The 23616-nt window shown below is 43.9% G+C and overlaps 1 protein-coding gene across 1 annotated transcript in view; it reads left to right on the top strand.

The window, feature by feature from the left end:
* Positions 1-15733: 15733 nt before the first annotated feature.
* Positions 15734-23616, top strand: part of Mbtps2 (membrane bound transcription factor peptidase, site 2) — a 61504-nt gene continuing 53621 nt past the window's right edge. The window contains exons 1-2 of the mRNA XM_004670004.2: positions 15734-16266; positions 22479-22627. Of these exons, the coding sequence (XP_004670061.2) occupies positions 16192-16266; positions 22479-22627 (224 nt within the window). The 5' untranslated portion in view covers positions 15734-16191. The remainder of the gene's footprint in view (positions 16267-22478; positions 22628-23616) is intronic.

Below are 23616 nucleotides of genomic sequence, written 5' to 3'. Positions count from 1 at the left end.
CTTACGAAGTCCAGTGGTCTGTGTTTGGTTCCCCAGTACCCATGCAAACCTAGAAGCACAAAGTGGTGCATACACATGGAGTTCCTTTGCAGTGGCAGGAGGCCCTGGTGCACCCATTCATTCTCATTCTCTCTCTTTCACAACACACACAATAAAAATTTACAAAATAAAACTAAAAACTCATAGAGAGTTGCTTGTTGCCTTTTGACCTATATATCCTTCCATGCCATGATATATATGAAATGAAAACATAAATATTTCTTTAAATCCACTAGATTTTAGAATATGCTAGTTTATCCTCATTGGTGAAATCTAGTGTCATAAATACAATGTTCCCAGAAGCAAACTATCAGCTTAAATTGATGAGAAATAAAAATCCCTGAATGTAATATCAAATCTTTAAAAAGTGGGTCTGAAGATATGGCTTAGCAGTGAAGGCACTTGCTTGCAAAGCCTAAGGACCCAGGTTCAACTGTCCAGTACACACATAAAGCCAGATGCACAAGGTGGCACCTGCATCTGGAGTCTGTTTCTCTTTCTCTTCCCTCTATCTGCCTCTCTCTTTCTCATGTGCTCTTTCAGATAAATTTAAAAAAAAATTAAAACACCAAAAAATGTTTTTAAAAATCTTAATTTTTAAAATTTTTATTTATTTATTTGACAGAGAAAGAGGGGGAGAGAGTGAGAAAGAAAGGGCTGGAAAGATGGCTTAGTGGTTAAGCGCTTGCCTGTGAAGCCTAAGGACCCCGGTTCGAGGCTTGGTTCCCCAGGTCCCACGTTAGCCAGATGCACAAGGGGGCGCATGCATCTGGAGTTCGTTTGCAGAGGCTGGAAGCCCTGGCGCGCCCATTCTCTCTCTCTCCCTCTATCTGTCTTTCTCTCTGTCTCTGTCGCTCTCAAATAAATAAATAAAATATTAAAAAAGAGAGTGAGAAAGAAAGAAAGAATGGGCAAACCAGGACCTCCAGCCACTGCAAATAAACTCCAGCTGTGTGCATCCCCTTGTGCATCTGGCTGTGGGTCCTGGGGAATCAAATCTGGGTGCTTTTGCTTTACAAGCAAACACCTTAACTGCTAAGCCATCACTCCACCCGAAAAACTTGTAAAATTTTGATTAACATTGCTTCAGGTAGGCAGACATTAGCTGGCTTGGAAGTCTTTAGAGAAAGGACTCAGCCTTCTTTCTGCCTGGTATGAAAGGGAGTTGGGTGGAGGTATCAGAGCTAAGCCCCGCCCCCTTAAGAGTTAATCCATCAGAGCCTCGACCAAGAGACTACCTCTCACCTAAAGACACAATAAAGATGTGGGAAGAATAGTTATCCACTTAATGTAACAATGGACTATAAACCCAAAGGCTCTGTGTGGTAGTTTGAATAGATGGCCCCCAATATATTCAGTTTTTATTGTTTGTAGTTTGCATCTGCAGCTACCTGGCTGGAGGCAGTGTCACTGGGTGGATCTTAAGGTGTGTGGTAGGTTTCAGATTTCAATCTAAATATATGCAAAGTGTGCCTAGCTGGAGTTCCTGAAGTGTGCTGTGGCTTTTGACCTTTGGGCTTGTGCTTCTTTCTGTCTGCTTGGGCCTCTGAAGGCAGGCCAGCTTCTTCTGCCATTATGGAACTTCCCCTGGATCTGTAAGCTTCAATAAATACCTTCCTCCATTACTGTGCCTGGTCTGGAAGTTCTTCAGCGAACCTCAATCTGTCTGCAACACTCTGCCTTGATGCAGTGCTGAACTGTCACTGCTAAGTCTATACGTTTTCTTTTCTTATGACTTAAAAATAACTTTTATTTGAAATATATTTTTCAGATGATCAAAACCTTCATGCCTATCAGTACAAGAATATTTTTTTAATTTTTAAAAAATATTTTTATTTATTTACTTATTTGAAAGAGAGAATGCCAGTGCCTATAGCCACTGCAAATGAACTCCAGGCACCTGTGCCACTTTGTGCATCTGGATTAGGTGGGTACTTGGGAACTGAAACTGGGATCTTGGCTGGCGGGGAGAGTCAGGCAAAGCGTCCAAAGTTGCAGTGGTGTGGACCCAGCAACTAGGCCCAAAGTCACGAGGGTGGGGGCCATGAGTGGAGCTGTCAGAAGTTGCAAAGGGGGGGGGATAGAGCCAAGTGGGCTGTGGCCAAAGTCGTGGTGCAGGGCCAAGAGGAACAGGGCCAAAATGGGGGAGCGCGCAAAGGGAGTGGTCTGAAGTCAGAGGGGTGGGGCAGGGCCAAGCCAAGCAGGTCCAAACTCGCAAGGGAGGGAACAAGAGGAGTGGTGGGGGGCGTGCAGGACGAGTCCAAAGTTGCGGGGCAGGTCTGAAGTCAAGGGTGGTGGGGCCAAGACCATGGGAAGGGCGCACAGAGCTGGGCAGGTCTGAAGTCGGGTGGGGATGGGGCCAAGGAGCCGGTTGTAAGTCGTGGGGGCACGAGAGGGGCAGAGCAGATGGCGTCCCATGTCACGGGGGACTGGCGGTGGGGGCGATAGGGCCGGTCCAAAGTGCGAGGAGGGATGGGCGAGCTGTGTGGGTTCAAAGTCCTAGGGACAGAGCAAGGGCTGGCCTAGCGGAGCAGCAGAAATCACTGTGGTGGCTGGTGGCTGAGCAGGGTGGCTGGAAGTTGTGGGGGTGATGAGGGGCCAAAAAGAGCAGGTACAAAGTCATGGGAGTGAGGGGTGGGGCCAAAAGCGTGGTGGGGGCGGGGACAAGAGGAGCGGTCTGAAGTTGCGGAGCAGGCCAAGCGGAGCAGTTCCAAAGTTGTGGGGTGTGAACCCAGCATGACCGAGGGTGTGGGTGGGCGGGGCTGAGTGGAACTCGTCCAACGTGGGGGGGGGGCGAGCTAGGTGTCTCTGCACTTGTGGGGGTGGGGCAGGGGTGGCTCAACGGAGCAGCTCTGAAGTCCTGAGGGCAGGGGCGGGCCTAGCCTAGACTACAAAGTGGGGGTGAGGGGTGGGACCCAGCATAAAGTGTCCAATGTGGGGTTGGGGGAGCGGGGTATTTCCAAAGTGGCAGGTGGGCGAGGGGGCCAGGTCCGAAGTTGGGGGGCAGGCCGAGGGGGACAAGTTGCTTGGGAGGGTAGAGCCGAGCAGAGCGGAAGTTGGGGGGAGCGAGGGTAGGCCGAGTGGAGGCAGGACCCAAGTCGTGGGGCCAGGCCAAGCGGAGCAGTTCAGAAGTTGGAGGGGTCCGAGCAGGGCAGGGGGCGTGGGTGGGCAGGGCCAAGTGGAACGTGTCTGAAGTGAGGGGGGAGTTGGGCTAGGCATGTCTGCACACACGGGGGTGGGGCAGGGTGGCTGAAAGGAGCAGTTCAGAAATCATGAGGGCAGGGGTAGGACTAGGTGAATGGCTACAAAGTGGAGGTGGGGAGGTGGGAAGAGCCCAAAGCGTCCAATGTGGAGTGGGTAGCAGGGTATTTCCGAAGTCAAGATGGGGCGAGGGGGTGGGGGGAAGGGGTTGGAAGGCATGGCCAAATGAGACAAGTTGCGTGAGGGGGCAGGGCTGAGCAGAGCACAGAGCGGAAGTTGCAGGGGTGAGGTTGGGCAGAGCAAAGCGGGTCCCAAGTTGCAGGGTGGGGGTGAGGCGGGAGTGGTGCCAAGCATTGGGGCCTCATATTGTAGGGGGTGGGGCCAATCCAGGCAGGTCTGAAGTTGCGGAGGAGGAGGCCAAGCAGTATATAGGTCTGAAGGACCAGGTGTGGGGGGGGGGGGGTTCTGGGTGGAGCAGAGTGGGTCCAAGGGGGCAGGTCCAAAGTGGGGGGATTGGGGCAGAGCTGAGTGGAAATGTGGAGAGAGGGCTAATCAAAATCTAGAAGGATATAATAAGTCATATGGAAACCTGTGTTTTTTGACAATGGAACACTCAGGAGCCATAGATTGTTACTAGATGTTTTTCAGTGCCATGAATGGGATACCTTCCAGTCAGTTGTGGGCCAGGGTCTCTGGTGCCCCCAAAACATTACAGGTTATTGCTGAGGTCCTTGGTTTCCTACCAGAAAAAGATGGTAAGACCCTATTGCTAAAGACTCCACATACTTGGCCTGCAAGGTCACTGAGAAATCCTGCTGGAACTGAGCTGGTAACCTCCTCCATGGAGACCAGCTGACAGAAAGCTTGAAAAAGCTATGTTGCATGCAGTTCAATAGGGGAGAGAGAGAAATCACCAGTAGAGATACTCAACAGTGGAACACTACAAGCCTTCTATATTGGCCAGCCAGGCCAAATGAGCCAATGGGTGCAATAGTGGCATGTCTATTATGGGAGAAAACAACCTCTCTGTAATTTGACTGGTGGCCTGCTCCATGGGAGGGAATACATCGCTGATAACTGAAAACCTACAACAGGGATAGACATGAGCCCTAGAGGTGTAACATCTGCTGCTGTCTGGCTAAATGTATATAGTATGCTCACCAAACTTCCCTTTGAATAAATAAATAAACAGCAAATAAATAATAAACAAGAATATGGTCAAATAACCATCACAAGACTTGCCACTTTTACCACATCTATAAGAGCTCAGGGGAAATTGCAGAAGTGGTGACATGAATAAGGTTCTTAATGCTAGCCTGACAACCAGCTCCAGAGTGATAGTGACAGACACAGTGATCAATCACAACCTATCAAAGCAGGGTGGCATAGATGGCTCAGCAGTTAAGGTGCTTGCTTCCAAACCCCAAGGACCATATTTCAATTCCCCAATATCCACATAAAGCCATTGCACAAAGTGGCACATGCACCTGGCGTTCATTTGCAGTGGCAGGAGGCCCTGGTGTGACTATTCTCGTCTCCCTCCTCCTCCCTCCTTCCCCACTTTCTCTCCTTTCAAATAATAAATAAATAAAAATATTCTTTAGAAAAATTATCAGAGCAGAAATCCAAGGCTACAAAGAACTTAACACTAAATCAAACTGACAATAGGCCTGCCATGCCTCAAGGAACATTTCAGAAGGAGCAGAAAAATTGTAAGAGCCACAGAGTGGATAGGAATACTCAGGTACAGTTTCCCCCCACCCCCTACCTGACTGACTGAGGCTTTCATGACCCTGCAGTGAATACCGTAACCCAACTGAGGAGGGCCCCCAGGGTAACAAGAGCCAGGGCAAGGGGATATAAGAGTGTATCCTGTTATATATAAAACAATTTAACAGCCAGGCATGGTGGCTCACGTCTTTAATCCCAGCACTTGGGAAGCAGAGGTAGAGGATCACCATGAGTTCAAGGTCACCCTGAGACAACTATATAGTGAATCCAGGTCAGCCTGAGCTACAGTGAGACCCTAACTTGAAAGAAAAAGAAAACATAATTTAAGGGCTGGAGAGAAGGGTTAGCTATTAAGGCACTTGCTTGCAAAGCCTAAATGACCCAGGATTAACTTCCCAGAACCCATGTAAGCTAGATGCACATGTGTCTGGAGTTTCTTTGCAATGACTAGAGGTCCTGACATGCCCATTCTCTCTTCCTCTCTCTCAAATAAATAAATTATATATATAATGTTGTTTTGTTTTGGGTTGGTTCCAGACTAAACTGGAATTCACGATGTAGCCTTGTAAGACCCCCAGAACGAGGACCCCACGCTCTGCCCGGAAATGGCGACACCCCAAATCACTCACGAGAAACGGTCTTGATGCAAACAGCAAGAGGATTTTTATTCCAAGCGCGCTGGGGCCCACAGTCATACACCACGCAGGGGTAGAGGACTGCAGAGCCCCGAATGCAGGAACAGAACAGTTTTTATAGGGTTTCTAACAAAGCCTGTGCATTAGACCAATCATTTTTTTAACATCAGGAGCCCGTGGGGTGCGAGCCAGTCAGTTTGTGCCACTCCATAGTTTCTAAGCAAATTAGTTTAATTTGTTCAAGCCCCTCGTGGACCAATCAGTCTCCTATGACCTTGGTGGTCAGCATTTGTGCAGGTCCTTGGGTGGGAGTAGCAGAGTGTGGTATCAGTCTCCTATGACCTTGGCGGTCTGAGGCAGGCTGCTACGGCTTATGGTGCGGGCTACTAAGGCTTATGGTGCAGGCTATTTACAGAAACCAAATAAGTGGTTCACTTCATTACTCATTTCCCATCCTTGAGGGCTATCTCATGCCCTTTTTACCTAGTTTTATATTAGGAGCGGGCTCTGACATCATGAGAAGAGGGATTCTTTACTTGCTTCCAACAGAGAGTAAAGCCTGGAGTTTGAAGTATGCAGGGGCCCACTTAAGATCCGTTTGGAGCGTGACAGTATTTCTGGGCTTCTGAATTCTTGGGCCTTTCAGTCTCAGAGTGGCCTCAACTCATGGCAATCTTCTTACCTCTGCCTCACAACTGATGGGATTAAAGGCAAGTGCCACCACACCCAGCTCCAATTTAAAAAAAAAAAACCAAAAACTAGCTTTCTCCTGAGTCTGCTTCAGCCAATATATATATATATATTCATATAAAATAATGCACTAAATGAAAATTCTACGAACAAAGGCTCAGCTATGTGCCCTTTATTTTAAACAGTTACTTGACAGAAACCTGAAACATTTATAAATTAAATCACAAATGTATTCCGTAGAAAAAATACCTTTAGGCCAGGCATGGCTTTAATGCCAGCACTTGAGAGGCTGAGGTAGGAGTACTGCCCTGAGTTCAAGGCTAGCCTGGGGCTACAGAGTGAGTTCTCGGTCACTTGGGCTAGATAGAGTGAGAATTTCCCTTAAAAAAAAACAAAAAAAAAACAAAACAGCTCTAAACTGCCTGACCACTTGGAAACCTCCAGCTATTAGTGAATGTCCCCTTGGCTTAGCCAAGAGGAGAGCCCCACTAGCCCTTATTCTCTACATGGGCTCTTTATCCTCTCCAGCTCCCTACATGACAGATTTTTGAACTTTCTTTTTTCTTTTTTTCTCCACAGTTTTCCCAGGCCTTCCATGTGGAATTTCTAGCCATGTGGGTGCTTCTCCTGGGCTCTAAATAAATATAATAATTCAGTAATTAAAAAGTAAGCTGGGGGCTGGAGAGATGGCTTAGCAATTAAGCACTTGCCTGTGAAGCCTAAGGACCTCGGTTCCAGGCTTGACTCACCAGGACCCATGTTAGCCAGATGCACATGGGGGCGCATGCGACTGGAGTTTGTTTGCAGTGTCTGGAAGCCCAGGTGCACCCACTCTCCTCTTTTCTCTCTGCCTCTTTCTCTTTGTCTATCGCTCTCAAATAAATAAATAAACAAAAGATATAATAAATAAATAAAAAGTAAGCTGGGCATGGTGGTGCATGTCTGCCTCCCAGCTCTAGGGAGGCAGAAGTAAGAGGACTGCCAAGAGTTCCAGGCCATCCTGAGACTACTCCAGGTCAGCCTGAGCTAGAGTGAGACCCTGCTTCGAATAAACAACAAATAATAATAATAACAAAAAAGAAGAAAGAAAGAAAGAAAGAGAGAGAGAGAGAGAGATAAAGGAAGGAAGGAAGGAAGGAAGGAAGGAAGGAAGGAAGGAAGGAAGAAAGAAGGAAAGAAGGAAAGATGGAAGGAAGGAAGGAACACTTTAATCTTTTAGAATACAGCATTCTCTAACATCTCCCTTCTGCTGCCATCATCTGGCTTCCACTGGTGCTTTTCCAGTAACCAGCAGGATTCTGTTGAGTGCTTTGTTTTGACTACTGGGTTCCTGATGAGAACATCTGCTCAGATGAATAACTAATTTTTTTAGAGGGGAAACAGTAAGGCACAATCAACTCATTTCTTCACATTTAGGTTATCACATAGCCACACCGAAGCTGGTACTTGTCCCAGCAAGTGGTCCAGACACAGCTTCAGCCTAACAAAAGAGAAGCCATTCCAACTGCTAAGTTAATATTCTTCACCCAGGGAAGAATATGTAAAAGCTATACAGCCATTATATAAGAACAAACAAAGGACAAATCAAACACACAAATACAATGTCTGCCAATAGACTTAGAACTTCTGAGCATAAATTCCATGAGTTTACACAAAATGTTATTTGAAAATAAAATTTAAATTCAGTTCTGCTTCTTTTGTGAATTTTTTTTTTTTTTTGAGGTAGGGTCTCACTCTGGTCCAGGCTGACCTGGAATTAACTCTGTAGTCTCAGGGTGGCCTTGAACTCACGGCGATCCTCCTACCTCTGCCTCCCGAGTGCTGGGATCAAAGGCGTGCGCCACCACGCCCAGCTGTGAATTTTTTTAACAGTAAGTACATGTTAAATTTTTTGGTTCAGTCAATGGTTACCATCTTCTGTTAGAGGGAGTAAAAGATTTAAAATTTAGAATTAATTGCAATTTACAAAAATAATTTCACCTCGAATATCTAAAATAATACTGAGCAACAAAAAAGAGGCTGATTTTAACCTATACTACAGAGCCATAGTAACAAAAACAGCATGGTACTGGCACAAAAACAGACATGTAGATCAGTGGAACAGAATAGAGGACCCAGATGTAAGCCCAAGTAGCTATAGCCACCTGATATTCGATAAAAATGCCAAAAATACTCATTGGAGAAGAGACAGCCTCTTCAGCAAATGGTGTTTTGAAAACTGGATATATATCTGCAGAAAGATGAAAATACATTCTTCTCTCTCTCCATGCACAAGAATTAAGTCCAAATGGATTAAAGACCTTCACATCAGACCTGAAACTCTGAAACTGCTAGAGGAAAAAGTAGGGGAAACCCTTCAACATATTGGTCTTGGCAAAGACTTTCTGAATACAACCCCAATTGGTCAGGCAATAAAACCACAGATTAACCACTGGGACCTCATGAAATTACAAAGATTTTGCACCGCAAAGGACACAGTGAAAAAAGCAAAGAGGCAACCTACAGAATGGGAAAAAATCTTCGCCAGCTATATATCTGATAGAGGATTAATATCTAGGATATACAAAGAACTCAAAAAGTTAAATAATAAGGAATCAAACAAGCCAATCAAAAAATGGGCTATGGAGCTAAATAGAGAGTTCTCAAAGGAAGAAATACGAATGGCATATAAGCATCTAAAAAAATGTTCTACGTCACTAGTCATCAGGGAAATGCAGATTAAAACTATATTGAGATTCCATCTCACTCCTGTCAGATTGGCCACCATCATGAAAACAAATGATCATAAATGTTGGCGGGGATGTGGAAAAAAAGGAACCCTTCTGCACTGCTGGTGGGAATGCAATCTGGTCCAGCCATTGTGGAAAACAGTGTGGAGGTTCCTAAAACAGCTAGAGATTGATCTAACATATGACCCAGCTATAGCACTCCTAGGCATATATCCAAAGGACTCATCTCATTTCCTTAGAAGTACGTGCTCAACCATGTTTATTGCTGCTCAATTCATAATAGCTGGGAAATGGAACCAGCCTAGATGTCCCTCAACAGATGAGTGGATAATGAAGATGTGGCACATTTATACAATGGAGTTCTACTCAGCGGTAAAGAAAAATGAAGTTATGAAATTTGCAGAAAAATGGATGGACCTGGAAAGTATTATACTAAATGAGGTAACCCAGGCCCAGAAAGCCAAGCGCCACATGTTCTCTCTCATATGTGGATCCTAGCTACAGATGACTGGGCTTCTGCGTGAGAATGAAAATACTTAGTAGCAGAGGCCAGTAAGTTAAAAAGGAGACATAAAGGGAAGAGAAAGGAAGGGAGGAGGATACTTAATAGGTTGATATTGTACATATGTAATTATAATGATTGTAATGGGGAGGTAATATGATGGAGAATGGAATTTCAAATGGGAAAGTGTGGGGGTGGGGAGGGAGGGAATTACCATGGGATATATTTTTATAATCATGGAAAATGTTAATAAAAATTAAAAAAAAATAATTTCAATATACTTTCAACTCACACATAAGTCTATATTTGTAACTAGGATCCGCATATCAGAGAGAACATGTGACATTTCACTTTGGGGGCCTGGGTTACCTCACTTAATATAATCTTTTCAAGATCCATCCATTTCCCTGCAAATTTCATAATTTCATTTTTCTTTACCGCTGAATAGAACTCCATTGTGTAAATGTACTACATCTTTATTAGTCATTTATCTGTGCCTACCAATACCTACAGAAGACCCTCATAGTAGGAGAAAAAGATGATGACATCAAATTAAAAGAAACTAATGGAGAGACAGAGGGGATATGACGGAGAGTAGAATTCTGAAGGGGAAAGTAGGGGAGGGGAGGAAAATGCCATGATTTGTTGTCTGTAAGTATAGAATATGAATATATATGTATATGTATATATATGTATATGTATATATATGTACACATGTATATATGTATATGTATATATACATATATACACATGTATATATATACATACATATATTCATATTTATATACATATATATATACACATACATACATACATACATATATATATACATATGACCTGGAATTCGCTATGTAGTCTCAGGGTGGCCTCAAACTCACGATAATCCTCCTACCTCTGCCTCCCAAGTGCCGCGATTAAAGGCGTGCACCAACACACCTGGCCTATTTTTTTTAATATTTTATTTTTATTTATTTATTTGAGAGAGAGAGAGAGAGAGAGAGGAATAAGCAGGTAGTGGCCACTACTCCAGACTCGTGTGGAGAAATAGGCAGGTAGTGGCTGCTGCAAATGAACTGCAGATGCATATGTCCCCTTGTACATATGGCTTACATGGATCCTGGGGAAGCAAACCTGAGTCCTTTAGCTTTGCAGGCAAGTGCCTTATCCACGGAACAATCTCTCTAGCCTTATTTACTTTTCTGTTTTTGTTTTTTTTTTTTTTTTCTCGAAGTAGGGTCTCACTGTAGCCCAGGCTGACCGGGAATTCACTATGTAGCCTCATGGTGGCCTCGAACTCGTGGTGATCCTCCTACCTCTGCATACCGAGTGCTGGGATTAAAGGCGTGTGCCACCATGCCCAGATTTTTCTTTGTGTTCTCAAGGTAGGGTCTTACTCTAGCCCAAGCTGACCTAGAATTTACTATGTAGTCTCAGAGTGGCCTGGAAGTCACAGGGATCTTCCTTCCTCTGCCTCCCAAGTGCTGGGATTAAAAGCATGGGCCACCACACCCGAATATTATTTATTTATTTATTTATTTATTTATTTGAGAGCAGAGGGAGAGGAGCGAATGGGCATGCCCAGGGCCTCTTGCTGCAGCACATGAACCCCAGGCACATATGGCACTCTGCGTATCTGGCTTTACGTGGGTACTGGGGAATTTAACCCAGGCCAACAGGCTTTCCAACCAAGCACTTTTAACAGCTAAGCCATATTCCCAGCCCCCAAAATCATTTATAACAACACATCTACGCCTGTATAGAAAGAGAAGTAAAACACAGACATTTTTAAAGCCACAAAGGCATCTTGCTAAGTGATTAAAATTTTAGGAAATACATGAGAGGATTAGGAAAATTGGTAGCGATATCTCTAATGCAGGTTTCTGGCATTATATTTTCTCTTTGAAGGAGATTGAGGATGCATTTATATTTGGGACACTCATTCTACAGACAATGAAACAGGTAGGGGATGCCTGCAAAGAGATATAAAGTAAATAAACTTTGGGCCCTTGGCATGTTACAATTAAAAACATGATATGGAGCTGAAGAAATAGCTTGGCAGTTAAGACACTTGCCTACAAAGTCTAAGGACCCAGGTTCAATTTTCCAGTACTCACATAAGGTCAAATCAATAAAATATTTATTATCTGAGTATAACTTTGAACTTATGATGCTCCTGTTTCTGTATACATAATGCAGATTACAGACATGTACCACCAGGTGCTGGAGATGGAACCCAGGGTTTAGTGCATGATAGGCAAGCATTTAACCAACTGACCTGAATTCCCAGCTATTTTTCCATGTTTTATTTTTATTTTATTTTTTTGTTGTTATTTATTTATTTAATTAATTTATTGTTTTTCAAGGTAGCATCTCACTCCTCTAGCTCAGGTTGACCTGGAATTCACTATGTAGCCTCAGTGTGGCCTTGAACTCACGATGATTCTCCTACCTCTACCCCCTCACCCCAGTACTGGGATTAAAGGCTTGTGCCACTACACCCAGCTATTTTTGTTTTTTTTTTGAGGTAGGGTCTCGCTCTAGCCCAGGTTGACCTGGAATTCACTCTGTAGTTTTGGGCTGGCCTTGAACTCATGGTGATCTTCTAACCTCTGCCTCCCAATTGCTGGGATTAAAGATATGCACCACCAAGCCCACTCATTATTTATTTATTTATTTTATTTTTTGAGATAGAGTATCTCTCTACATCCCTGGCTGGTCTGAAACTCACAGTAACCCTCCTGCCTTTGCTTCCCATTTGTTGGAATTATACGTGTGAGCCACCACACCCAGCTTTCCTCTCTTAACCTTTGAGTGGAACTCTACTCAGCTCTGCCTGTAGACATGCTAATTATTTGACAAATGTTTTGTCTAAGACGGGATTGAGTTGGCAGGCTATTTGTTTTTCCTACCTTCCTCTTATGTTCTCTCAGTAGCACACATGTACCTAATGATCCTCAGCCTTCTAAAGTCCAAACCAAACCATGAAACCAATACAATACAATACAATACAATAAGATGCCAGCAACTGAAGGGATTCAACAGTTCCTAAACTTGAGTTCTTTAGCAAGGCAATAATAGTAGCAACAGTAGCAGTTCCTGGATTATCAGAAGGTTAGCCCACAAGGTGTAAGGCCAGGATGTTTGCACACTAGAAAAAGAACAACTTTTTGTTTATTTGTTTGTTTCAAGGTAGGGTCTCACTCTAGTCCAGGCTGACCTGGAATTCACTATGTAGTCTCAGGGTGGCCTTGAACTCATGGTGATCCTCCTACCTCTGCCTCCTGAGTGCTGGGATTAAAGGCGTGCACTAGCACGCCAGGCTAAGAACTTTCGAAGCTGTGCCCATAACCAATGGACAAGTACCAACCTTCAGCCCACCCCTAAAAAGAGTCAATAAAAGCCTGCTGTTCCCTTTGTTTAACTAAGGGGCCTAATCACCTTTGCACAGTGTTAGCTCCCTTCTGCTTTGGAGCTGAAGTTCCAGTAAAGTCTTGCCTGTCTTGTTTATGTGGCTGGCTCTTCATTCAACTGTTTTCAGGTCATAAGATCCTGCCATTCTGTATCAACAGTATAATGATTTTGATGTTTGGGAGTTAATATTATTATTGTAAATGATGCTTTTGTAAAAAAAAAAAAAAAAGCTAAAACATTAAATGAAAAACTAAATCAAAGATAAACATTTTTAAAATGCAGTGGGCTAGTGGTGTAGCTTGGTGGTACATCCCTACCATGCTCCATGCTCTTGGGATGGAGAGGCTGAGACTCAATAAAATATTAATTTTCCTAGCTTGGTAGGTTTCAACTTTGGCTGCACGATAGAATGATCTTGTGTTTAAAATAATATACAGATGCTTTTATTTCTACTGCTCCCAGCTTCAGAATAACCATTTGTAAATTTGAAGGCTTCTGGTGATGCTAGAGTGAACCAAGGTTGAGAACAATTGCTCTAGTTCAATATACATTCTTGTATATGTCACCATAAAAATTGGTATCTGGGGCTGGAGAGATGGCTTAGTGGTTAAGCACTTGCTTGTGAAGCCTAAGGACCCTGGTTCAAGGCTCGTTTCCCCAGGACCCACATTAGCCAGATGCACCTGGAGTTCGTTTGCAGTGGCTGGAAGGCCTGGCGAGCCCATTCCCTCTCTATCTGTCTTTCTCTCTCTTCACTTTCAAATAAATAAATAAAAATGAACAAAAAATATTTTAAAAAATTAATCAAAAAGACAATAAAAAATAAAAAATAAAAATTGGTATCTGGCTGGGTATGATGGTGCATGCCTTTAATCCGAGCATTTGGGATTTTGCTGGGCATGGTGGTACAGGCCTTTAAACCCAGCACTTGGGAGGCAGAGGTAGGAGGATCGTCATGAGTTCAAGGCCACCCTTAAACTACATAGTGAATTTCAGGTCAGCCTGGACTAGAGTGAAATCCTTCCTAACCCCCCCCCCAAAAAAAAGGTTGGGGGCAAGGGAATGGCTTACTGGTTAAAGGTGCTTGCTTGCAAAGTCTGCTGGCCTGGGGTTCAATTCCCCAGTACCCTCCTAAAGTCACATGCACACAGTGGCACATTACATCTGGAATTCATTTGCTGAGGCCCTAGCATACCCATATTTGTCCATTTGTTCATTCTCCCAAAAATATTTTTTTTAAATTTTTATTAACATTTTCCATGATTATAAAATATTTCCCATGGTAATTCCCTCCCTCCCCACCCCCACACTTTCCCACCAAAAATATTTTTAAATGAAAAATGGGGAGGGGATGAGGGCCTCACCACTCCTGACACCAGATACTTGTGCCATTTTTTTCATCTAGTTTATGTGGGCGGCTTGCAACCACAGGATGTCAGGCTTTATATAGAAGCACTTTAACAACTGAGCCATCTTCCCAGTCCCCAGAGCTACATTTTTGTTGTTGTTGTTGTTGTTGCTTTTTGAGGTAAGGGTCTCTCTAGCCTGGTATCCTTGAACTCATGGTGATCCTCCTACCTCTTTCTCCCAAGTGCTGGGATTAAAGGTGTGTGCCACCAGGCCTGGCATTGGAGCTACAACTTTTTTTGTTTGTTTTGTTTTCCGGGGGAGATTCTTGCTGTAGCTCAAGGTGACCTGGAATTCACTATGTAGTCTCAGGCTGGCCTTGAACTCAGTGATCCTCGTAAATCTGCCTCCCGAGTGCTGGGATTAAAGGCGTGTATCACCATGCCCAGCTGAGAGCTACAATTTTTTTTTTTTTTTTTTTTTGGTTTTTGGAGGTAGGGACTCCCTCTAGCCCAGGCTGATGTGGAATTCACTATGTAGTCTCAAAGTGGCCTCGAACTCATGGCGATCTTCCTCCCTCTGCCTCCCGAGTGCTGTGACTAAAGGCGTCTGAGAGCTACAATTTTTAAATGTTTTATTTATTTACTTATTTGATACAGAGAAAGAGGCAGACAGAGAGAGAGACAGAGACAGAGACAGAGACAGAGAGAGAGAGAGAGAGAGAGAGAGAGAGAGAGAGAGAGAGAGGGGTGGGGGGAGAATGGGCATGCCAGGGCTTTCAGGTACTGTAAACGAACTCCAGATGCATGCACCTCCTTGTGCATCTGGCTTACGTGGGTCCTGGAGAATCAAACCTGTATCCTTTGGCTTTGCAGGCAAATGCCTTAACCTCTAAGCCATCATCTCTCCAGCCCAGAGCTACAATTTTTAACACTGGCACTAATTTCAAATTTCATAAATAAGTGGGTTAAAATAAACGCTTTAGCCGGGCATGGTGGCACACGCCTTTCTTTAATCCCAGAACTGGGGAGGCAGAGGTAGAAGGATCACTATGAGTTCGAGGCCACCCTGAAACTACATAGTGAATTCCAGGTCAGTCTGGGCTAGCGTGAAACCCTACCTCAAAAAACAAACTAAACAATAAATAAATAAATAAGCACTTTAGAGGCAGCCGGGGTGTGGCAGTGCACACTTTTAATTCCAGCACTCAGGAGGCAGAGGTAAGAGGATCGCCATGAGTTCTAGAACATGGTGAGACGACATAGTAAATTCCAGGTCAGCCTGAGCAAGAAACCCTACCTCGAAAAAAAAAAAAAAAAAAAAAGAAAGGGGCGGGGCTGGGTGGGGCGGCAGGCTGACTAGGAAGGGACCTGAAAGGAAATTCCGGAAATGGAAATGTTCTGTGTTTAATAAGGACACACGGATATGGCATATACATTCATGGAAAAACTGAAATGAACAGTTGAGATTTCTGTTACATATATATGTAAACTACATCCGTAAAAATAATGGACGTAATTACGTGTGGCTATTATTTCAGATGACTTCCAAACACTTGCTAGATTAAAATGTACAAACCCCAGATGAAAGCGAGAAGGAAGAGCTGACAGCAAGAAGGGCCAGAGCCTAAGGAATCACTAGAAGTCTGGCAGACACACCAGAGCTGTTCCCACGACAACAAAGCCCGGGCGTCAGAAGAAAACAAGTTCCCGCACCTTTTCCGGCACTCACAAGGCTGTCCGAGTGTCAGCACCGGAAGCTACCGTAGGGAAACGTTAGCACCGGATCAAAGTAACCCGTAGCAACTTCGTTCCTGCGTGGATGCAGGGGTGGTTGGCGCCGCGCGGTCGGTTGGCTGCGGATCGCAGGAATAGGACGCTGGGGCTCGGTCTCTCTCGCTGCCGCTATGATTCCGGTGTCGTTGCTGCTGGTGGTGGTGGGTGGCTGGACCGCAGTCTACCTGACCGACTTAGTGCTGAAGGTGAGGGCCAGGGGCCTTTAGGCCTTAGCCGGCGGGGCCCAGAACGGAAGAGCGAGGTCCGGGGTTGGCCGAGGCCTTTCCCGCTCTCTGTCAAGTGCGTCTGGGGCCTGAGCCTCACCGCCAGTCTCCACGTGTGGCCTTTGCGTGGCGTGTTCGCCGGGTGGAGTAAATACTATAGGGCTGGCTACGGGAGGGGTGTGCGGCCCTCAAGGCTGCGGTATTGCGGGTGATGGGTCCCTGGCAGCCGTTGGCTCCTGACGGAGGCGCCCTTAGTGGACTTGAGAGGCAGGGCTCCTGGGAAGGAAAGCAACGGAAACATCCGCTTAGGAAAAGGCATTGTTTTCCTTTATTGTATTACGGTTACGACCTTCTAGAAACTCTGGTATTAGAATAAGTCTAAAGTCGTGATTGAAATCACTGGTTTCAAACTCGAAAATCCATAAGAGCTTCTGGGGGTTCCATTAAAATGCAGATTCTAAATCTACGTTCTGAATTGAAGCTGAACATTCCGTATTTGTAACCAGTTCCGTAGTCTTATCTATAATGCTGGGTAACAGACCAGTCTTCCAGGTTGCGTGCTTAAAGTAGCAAGGATTTAGAATAAGAACCAATTTTCCTAATTCTTAAACCCTTCATTCCTTTCTTCACACTAACCGCACAAGCTGTAGTGCACAGTCAAGTTTTCAATGTTTTGGCAGAGGTAACAAGTTAGCAACAATTTGACCACGTGCTTTCAGCAACCTTTTATTTTTTTTTGGGGGGGGGGTCAAGGTAGGGTCTTGCTGTAGCCTAGGCTGACCTAGAATTCACTACGTAGTCTCAGGATAGCATTGAACTGAGCAATTCACCTGCCTCTGCCTCCCAAGGGCTGAGATGAAAGACGTGCGCCACCACACCCGGCTTCAAGCAACCTTGATGAATAGAATATTAGGGGAAAGGTTGCTACATGTGTGGAAAAAGATCACACAAATTTTCAAGGATTTAAACATTTGAAACAGGAATAGTTTAAAAAAAAAAAAAGCTTGCTTTTATTTATGTTTTTGTTTTTCAAGGTAGGGTCTCACTGTAGCCCAGACTGACCTAGAATTCACTATGTAGTCTCAGGGTAGCCTCAAATTCGCAGCGATCCTTCTACCTCTGTCTCTCTTTTTCTTTTTCTTTCTTTTTTTTTCTTCCAGATAAAACTGGCTTTTATTTCTACCTCTGTCTCTTGAGTGCTGGAACCAAGATGGCTCACCCTATGTTTTAGATATCGCTATAAAACAATATGGCACATGTGTGACATGTTTGTGTGTCTTCCTTGGAATTAAGCATGCAAAATGCCAAACATTGTATCCATTGTGGTCCTTTGGAGGGCTGGGCTCTGCCATTTCCTAGCCTTTAGGACCTTGGTCAAATTACTACCTGTGCCTCCATTTCTCATTTTTAAATAGTGATAATAACAGGAAGGATCAGAAATTAGAATATTCAGTTCATCCACATAAAGGCTTACTCTTCAAGAACCTCCAGCACCTGGATGATCTGGGCACTTGTTACAAAGATAGAATCTCCAGTTTTACCGCTGACCTGTAGGATGATAATCTACATCTCAACAAGGTGCTCGGGTAGTTTAGCTGTACATTTATGTCTGAGAAGCACTGATGCAAGGGACTTGGCATAGTGATTCACAAAACCTAAGCAGCACAGGCCACAGTAATTTGTTGTTTGAGTTAAAAGAAAAACGGGACTGGGGAATTGGCTCAGCAGTTAAGAGCACTTGTTCTGTGCAAACATAAGGATCTGAGTTCAGTCCTCAGCACCCACTTAAAAACCTAGGCATGACGAAGCATGCTTGGAAAACCCAATGCTGCGGCAAGCAGAGGATCATTGGGGTTCCCTAGTCAGCCAGTGTAAGTAAGGTTAAGTGGAAGATCAACAAAGGAATACTCCCAGCCTCATCTTCTGGCTTCCACATACATGTGCACATACACACGATATAATACACATACCAAAAAAGAAAAGGCCACAGGATTCCATGTTATATATGTGAAAAAGTTCAAATCAAATATGTACAGTCTGCTGGGTTCGGTAGCACACACCTTTAATCCCAGCATTTGGGAAGCAGAGGTAAGAGGATCGTGGTGAGGTCAAGGCCACCCTGAGACTACATAGTAAATTCCAGGTAAGCCTGGGCTAGAGAGAGACCCTACCTTAAAAAAATAAAAAAAATAAAAAACCCTACAATTTGTACAGTTTCTCTGGTCACTACATGAATATTTAGGCTACCACTTTTTTTTTTTTTTTTTTTTTTTGCATTTTCGAGGTAGGGTCTCACTCTAGCTCAGACTGACCTGGAATTCCCTCCATAGTCTCAGGGTGGCCTTGAATTCTCAGTGATTCTCCTACCTCTGCCTCCCGAGTGCTGGGATTAAAGGCATGTGCCACCATGCCCAGCTTTGCCACTTTTTTATTATTAATTAGAAACTTTGTTGTATGGACAATTCATGTGTTAATTCCATTTTCCCCTCTTCCCCATTCCACTTCTACGGAGGGCCCAATAGATTAACTGGGGTTATGGGTTATAAATGCAGCAGTCATGGGGGCAGTGCCTCAGTATATATCTTCCTACCCTGTGGCTCTTATACTCTTTCCACCCCCTCTTCCACAATGTTCCCTGAGCAATGGAAGTTGTGTTAAAAATCTACTTTAGGGGATGGAGAGATGGCTTAGCGGTTAAGCGCTTGCCTGTGAAGCCTAAGGACCCCGGTTCGAGGCTCGGTTCCCCAGGTCCCACGTTAGCCAGATGCACAAGGGGACGCACGCGTCTGGAGTTCGTTTGCAGAGGCTGGAAGCCCTGGCGCACCCATTCTCTCTCTCTCCCTCTATCTGTCTTTCTCTCTGTGTCTGTCACTCTCAAATAAATAAATAAAAAAAAATTTAAAAAAATCTACTTTAGCATTAAGCTCTCACCAACTTCTGGATTTCTGCTTTAATATGTTTTAAGTGTCTATCACCATCTCCATGGAGCAGGTTGTCAGGCTTACCATGAGAGCAGCACTCGTGCTTAACTCTCCAATTCCTCTGTGGTATCACCTGGATCCTGGCTGTTGCCTCTCTTTTGACTAAAGACTATTGGGAGCTTTTCACTAGATTCTGTGACCCTCTTCTCCATAGGATTTGGTTCCCAGTACTAGGTATGAGTCCCTTCCCATTGAGTGGGCCTTGTATCCAATTAAAAAGCCATTGGTTACCTGCACAAGCTGAGTGTCACAATTGCACAGCTGTATACATCTTGTCAAGCTGGTTGATTTCATTTTTTTAAACTTTATTCCCCTGCTTGTTCACAGTGCTGGTGACCATTTTCCTCCAACATCTCTTGGAGCACTTTTCAGCACTATGAAGGCTATACGACAGTTTTAGTTTCTGATGCAGCACCTATCTGCCTGAGAGTATTAACCACCGAGCAAAATCCCTAATGCTCATTCAGAGTATCTGCCTCAAAAATAAATAAATAAATAAAAATAAAACGGGGCTGGAGAAATGGCTTAGTTGTTAGGCGCTTGCCTTTGAAGCCTAAGGACCCCTGTTTGAGGCTTGATTCCCCAGGACCCACATGAGCCAGATGCACAAGGTGGCACATGCATCTGGAGTTCATTTGCAGTGGCTGGAGGCCTTGGCACACCCATTCTCTCTCTCTGCCTCTTTCTTTCTCTATCTGTCACTCTCAAATAAATAAATTTTAAAAATTAAAAAACAGAGTATCTGCCTCAGGAATGGAGAGATCTTGACTTTTAGGAGCTTTTACCTTCAGCTTCTCTTCTTCATGCTCGGCTGTTCCACCCTTGAGTTTTCTAGCTTTCCACAGTAGACATCTGTTAGAGGTGGTGTGTCATCCTCCTTTTCAAATCCTGGAAAACTGGCACAGACCATTATTGATACCAAAGCAAGTAGATATTTGTACTCAGACTCAATTCATCATTTTTATTTTTCTTGAGTGTAAACACATTGAAGTAGCCTTAAAGGGCAAAAAAGTTTCTCATGTAAGTGGGCATGACTTATGGTAATACGTTCACAAACCTACATGATTAGCCAAAGTCTTCAAAATCCCAAAAGATAAAACGCTTGTACCACTGTGTATGTAGCAATCACTACAAACCCTGGGAAAATTTAAGAGCTACTACTGAACCCCAAAGTGGCTTTAGGTAAATTTTATAATTTGCAGGGTCACAGGCTGGGAGATGGCTCAGCGTTAAAGGTGTTTGTTTGCAAAACCTGCTAGCCCAGGTTCAATTCCTCTAGTACCCATATAAAAGCCAGGTGTACATGGTCAAAATTGGCCTAACTTAAGGCTTGGTCAGAATAAAATAAAAAAAACAATGATTCCAGCTAAACTGTCCCTTCTGTCGAATCAGTTTGGAATATTTGAAAATAACACCCCTTTCCTTTCTTTTTTTTTTAAAGTATTTTTATTTGTTTGTTTATTTGAGAGCAACAGACACAGAGAGAAAGACAGATAGAGGAAGAGAGAGAGAATGGGCGCGCCAGGGCTTCCAGCCTCTGCAAACGAACTCCAGACGCATGCGCCCCCTTGTGCATCTGGCTAACGTGGGACCTGGGGAACCGAGCCTCGAACCGAGGTCCTTAGGCTTCACAGGCAAGCGCTTAACCACTAAGCCATCTCTCCAGCCCACCCCTTTACTTTCTGTGGTAACAAGATAAATTGGACAGGCAAGTGTGATAGTTATTAGTTATGTGTGGCTATTTAGCATTTGAATTAGAGCTAGTCTGAGTAGAGGTGTGCTGTAAGTATAATATTGACACCAGCTTTGAAAGAATACCAGAAACATGTGTCTCAATGTTTTTATGTTGATTACATGTTAAAGTGATACATTGGATATTATTTCTGCTTTTTCTTTTCTTTCCTTCTTTCTTTTTTTTCCAAGGTAGTGTCTTGCTCTAGTACAGGTTGACCTGAAATTCACTTAAACTCATGGCATTCCTCCTACTTCTGCCTCACAAAATGCTGGGATTAACGCCTGGCCCAGGATCTCCTCCTCTCATGAGAAGTCTGTATTTCTCTACCTCTTACTGTCACTCTGAATAAATATTTCCTTTACCTGAATCTCCAAAAGAATTGTGTAGGCAAATTTGAAAAAGAAACAAATAGCCAGGTGTGGTACCACATGCCTTTAATCCCAGCACTCAGATAGCAGAGAGGTAGGAGGATTGCTATGAGATCGAGGCCAGCCTGAGACTACATAGTGAATTCCAGGTCAGCCTGGGCTAGGGTAAGACCCTACCTTGGAAAAAAAAAAAGAGAGAGAGAGAGAGAGGAGATCCTGAGCTGCTGTCCCTGGTGAAAATTACATATGCGTTGCAGTTTTGTTAAAATTTTAATTTAATTTATTTGTTTGAGAGAGGGGGAGGGGCAGATAGAGAGAAAGAGAGAATGGGCATGCCAGGGCCTCTAGCCACTGCAAACGAATACCAGACTCATGCACCCCCTTGTGCATCTGGCTTACATGGGTCCTGGGAAATCAAACTGGGGTCCTTAGGCTTTGCAGGCAAATGCCTTAACCATTAAGCCATTTCCCCAGCCCACTATTTTGGCTTATGTTATATTTCTGTTGGACAACATGGTTCTAAGCAGAGGACAGGGAAAAAATATATAAGTGTGTGTGTGTGTGTGTGTGTGTGTGTGTGTGTGTGTGTTTTATAAAGGGCCAGAATAACAAGTATTTTAGGCTTTATGGGTCACACAGCAAATACAAAGTCCTGGGTTCAATCCCTAGCACAGAATAAATCAAATACAGTGGCATGGCTCTATAGTCCTAGCATTTGGTAGTTAGAGGCCGGAGGACCAGAGGTTCAAGTTCATCCCTAGGTATATATCAAGTTTGAGGCCAGCCTGGGCTACATGAAACCCTGCCCCCTTGAAAAAAATTATACACATTTGAACAGTCAGCATCTTAATTTCTTATAGAAAATGTGTTTTCACTGGGTATGGTCATGTATGCCTTTAATCCCAGCACTTGGGAGGCAGAGGTTGGAGGATTTGCCATGAGTTTGAGGCCAGCCTTAGGATACATAGTGAATTCCAGGTCAGCCTGGGCCAGAGTGAGCCCCTATCTTAAAAAACCAAAATAAAAAAAGAAGAAAATATGTTTTATATTACGTGTTATAAATTAATTGTTCAAGTTTGAGTAAAACTTGTAAAACTTTTCTTTTTTTAGTCATCTGTCTATTTTAAGCATTCTTATGAAGACTGGCTGGAAAACAACGGATTGAGCATCTCCCCTTTTCATATAAGATGGCAAACTGCAGTTTTCAATCGTGCCTTTTACAGTTGGGGAAGGAGGAAAGCGAGGATGCTTTACCAATGGTACTTTTTAGCTTCTCTTTTTTTGAGTAAATTAGTCATTGTGATAATCAGAAATAACTTGCTAAATTAACTATCCTTGTCATTTTTAAGGTACTGAGTTTTAAAATGTTGAAAGAAAAATTTTTAGGTTTTGAAAATCTTACGGAATCATGTCATTGTACTTTTGTATACATTAAGAACCAAGGCAGGGAATGGAGAGATTGCACAGAGGCTAAGGCACTTTCCTGCAAAGCCAAAGGACTCAGGTTCAATTCCCCAGGACCAAGTGCACAAGGTGGCTCATGTGTCTGGAGTTCATTTGCAGTGACTGAAGGCCCTGGCATGCTCATTCTCTCCATATATGTGTGTGTGTGTGTATATCTACCTCTTCCTGTCCCTCTCTCTTTCAAATAAATAAAATAGTTTTTAACAAAGTTTATTATTTTTTAATATTTTAAATTTTTTGAGGGGGGGGAGGGAGAGAGAGAGAGAGAGAATGGACATACCAGGACCTCCAGCTGCTGCAAGCAAATTCCAGACGCATGAGCCACCTTGTGCATCTGCGGAACTGAACTTGGGTCCTTTGGTTTTACAGGCAAGTGCCTTAGTCACTGAGCCACCTCTCTAGCCCTAAAATAAAAATATTTAAAAGCTATGAAATGGGGTCTGGGGAGATGGATCAGCAAGTAAGAATACTTGCCACATAAGCATGAGAACCTGAGTTCAATACCCAGCCCCCACTTAAAAAGCCAGATGTGGCCAAACACACTTGTAACTCCAGTCCTGAGGAGGGGAAAGACAGGAGAACTGCTGGGGCTTGCTGATCTCTGTTCAGTGAGAGAGTCCATCTCAAGGAAACAATGCAGAGGAGCAATAGAGGAGGGTAATGGACATTCTCCTCTGGCCACTGCACATATGTACGATACAGTGTGCATATACAAACATACTAGAAAATAATAAAATAAATTTTTAAAAAGTTTTAATGAAATGTAGCATACCAATTACCTTGT

Source organism: Jaculus jaculus, chromosome X, assembly GCF_020740685.1.
Source record: "Jaculus jaculus isolate mJacJac1 chromosome X, mJacJac1.mat.Y.cur, whole genome shotgun sequence".
In the NCBI taxonomy this organism is placed as follows: Eukaryota; Metazoa; Chordata; class Mammalia; order Rodentia; family Dipodidae; genus Jaculus; species Jaculus jaculus.
Note: the sequence above shows the minus strand (reverse complement) of the source record. Positions and strands in the feature narration are given on the sequence as shown.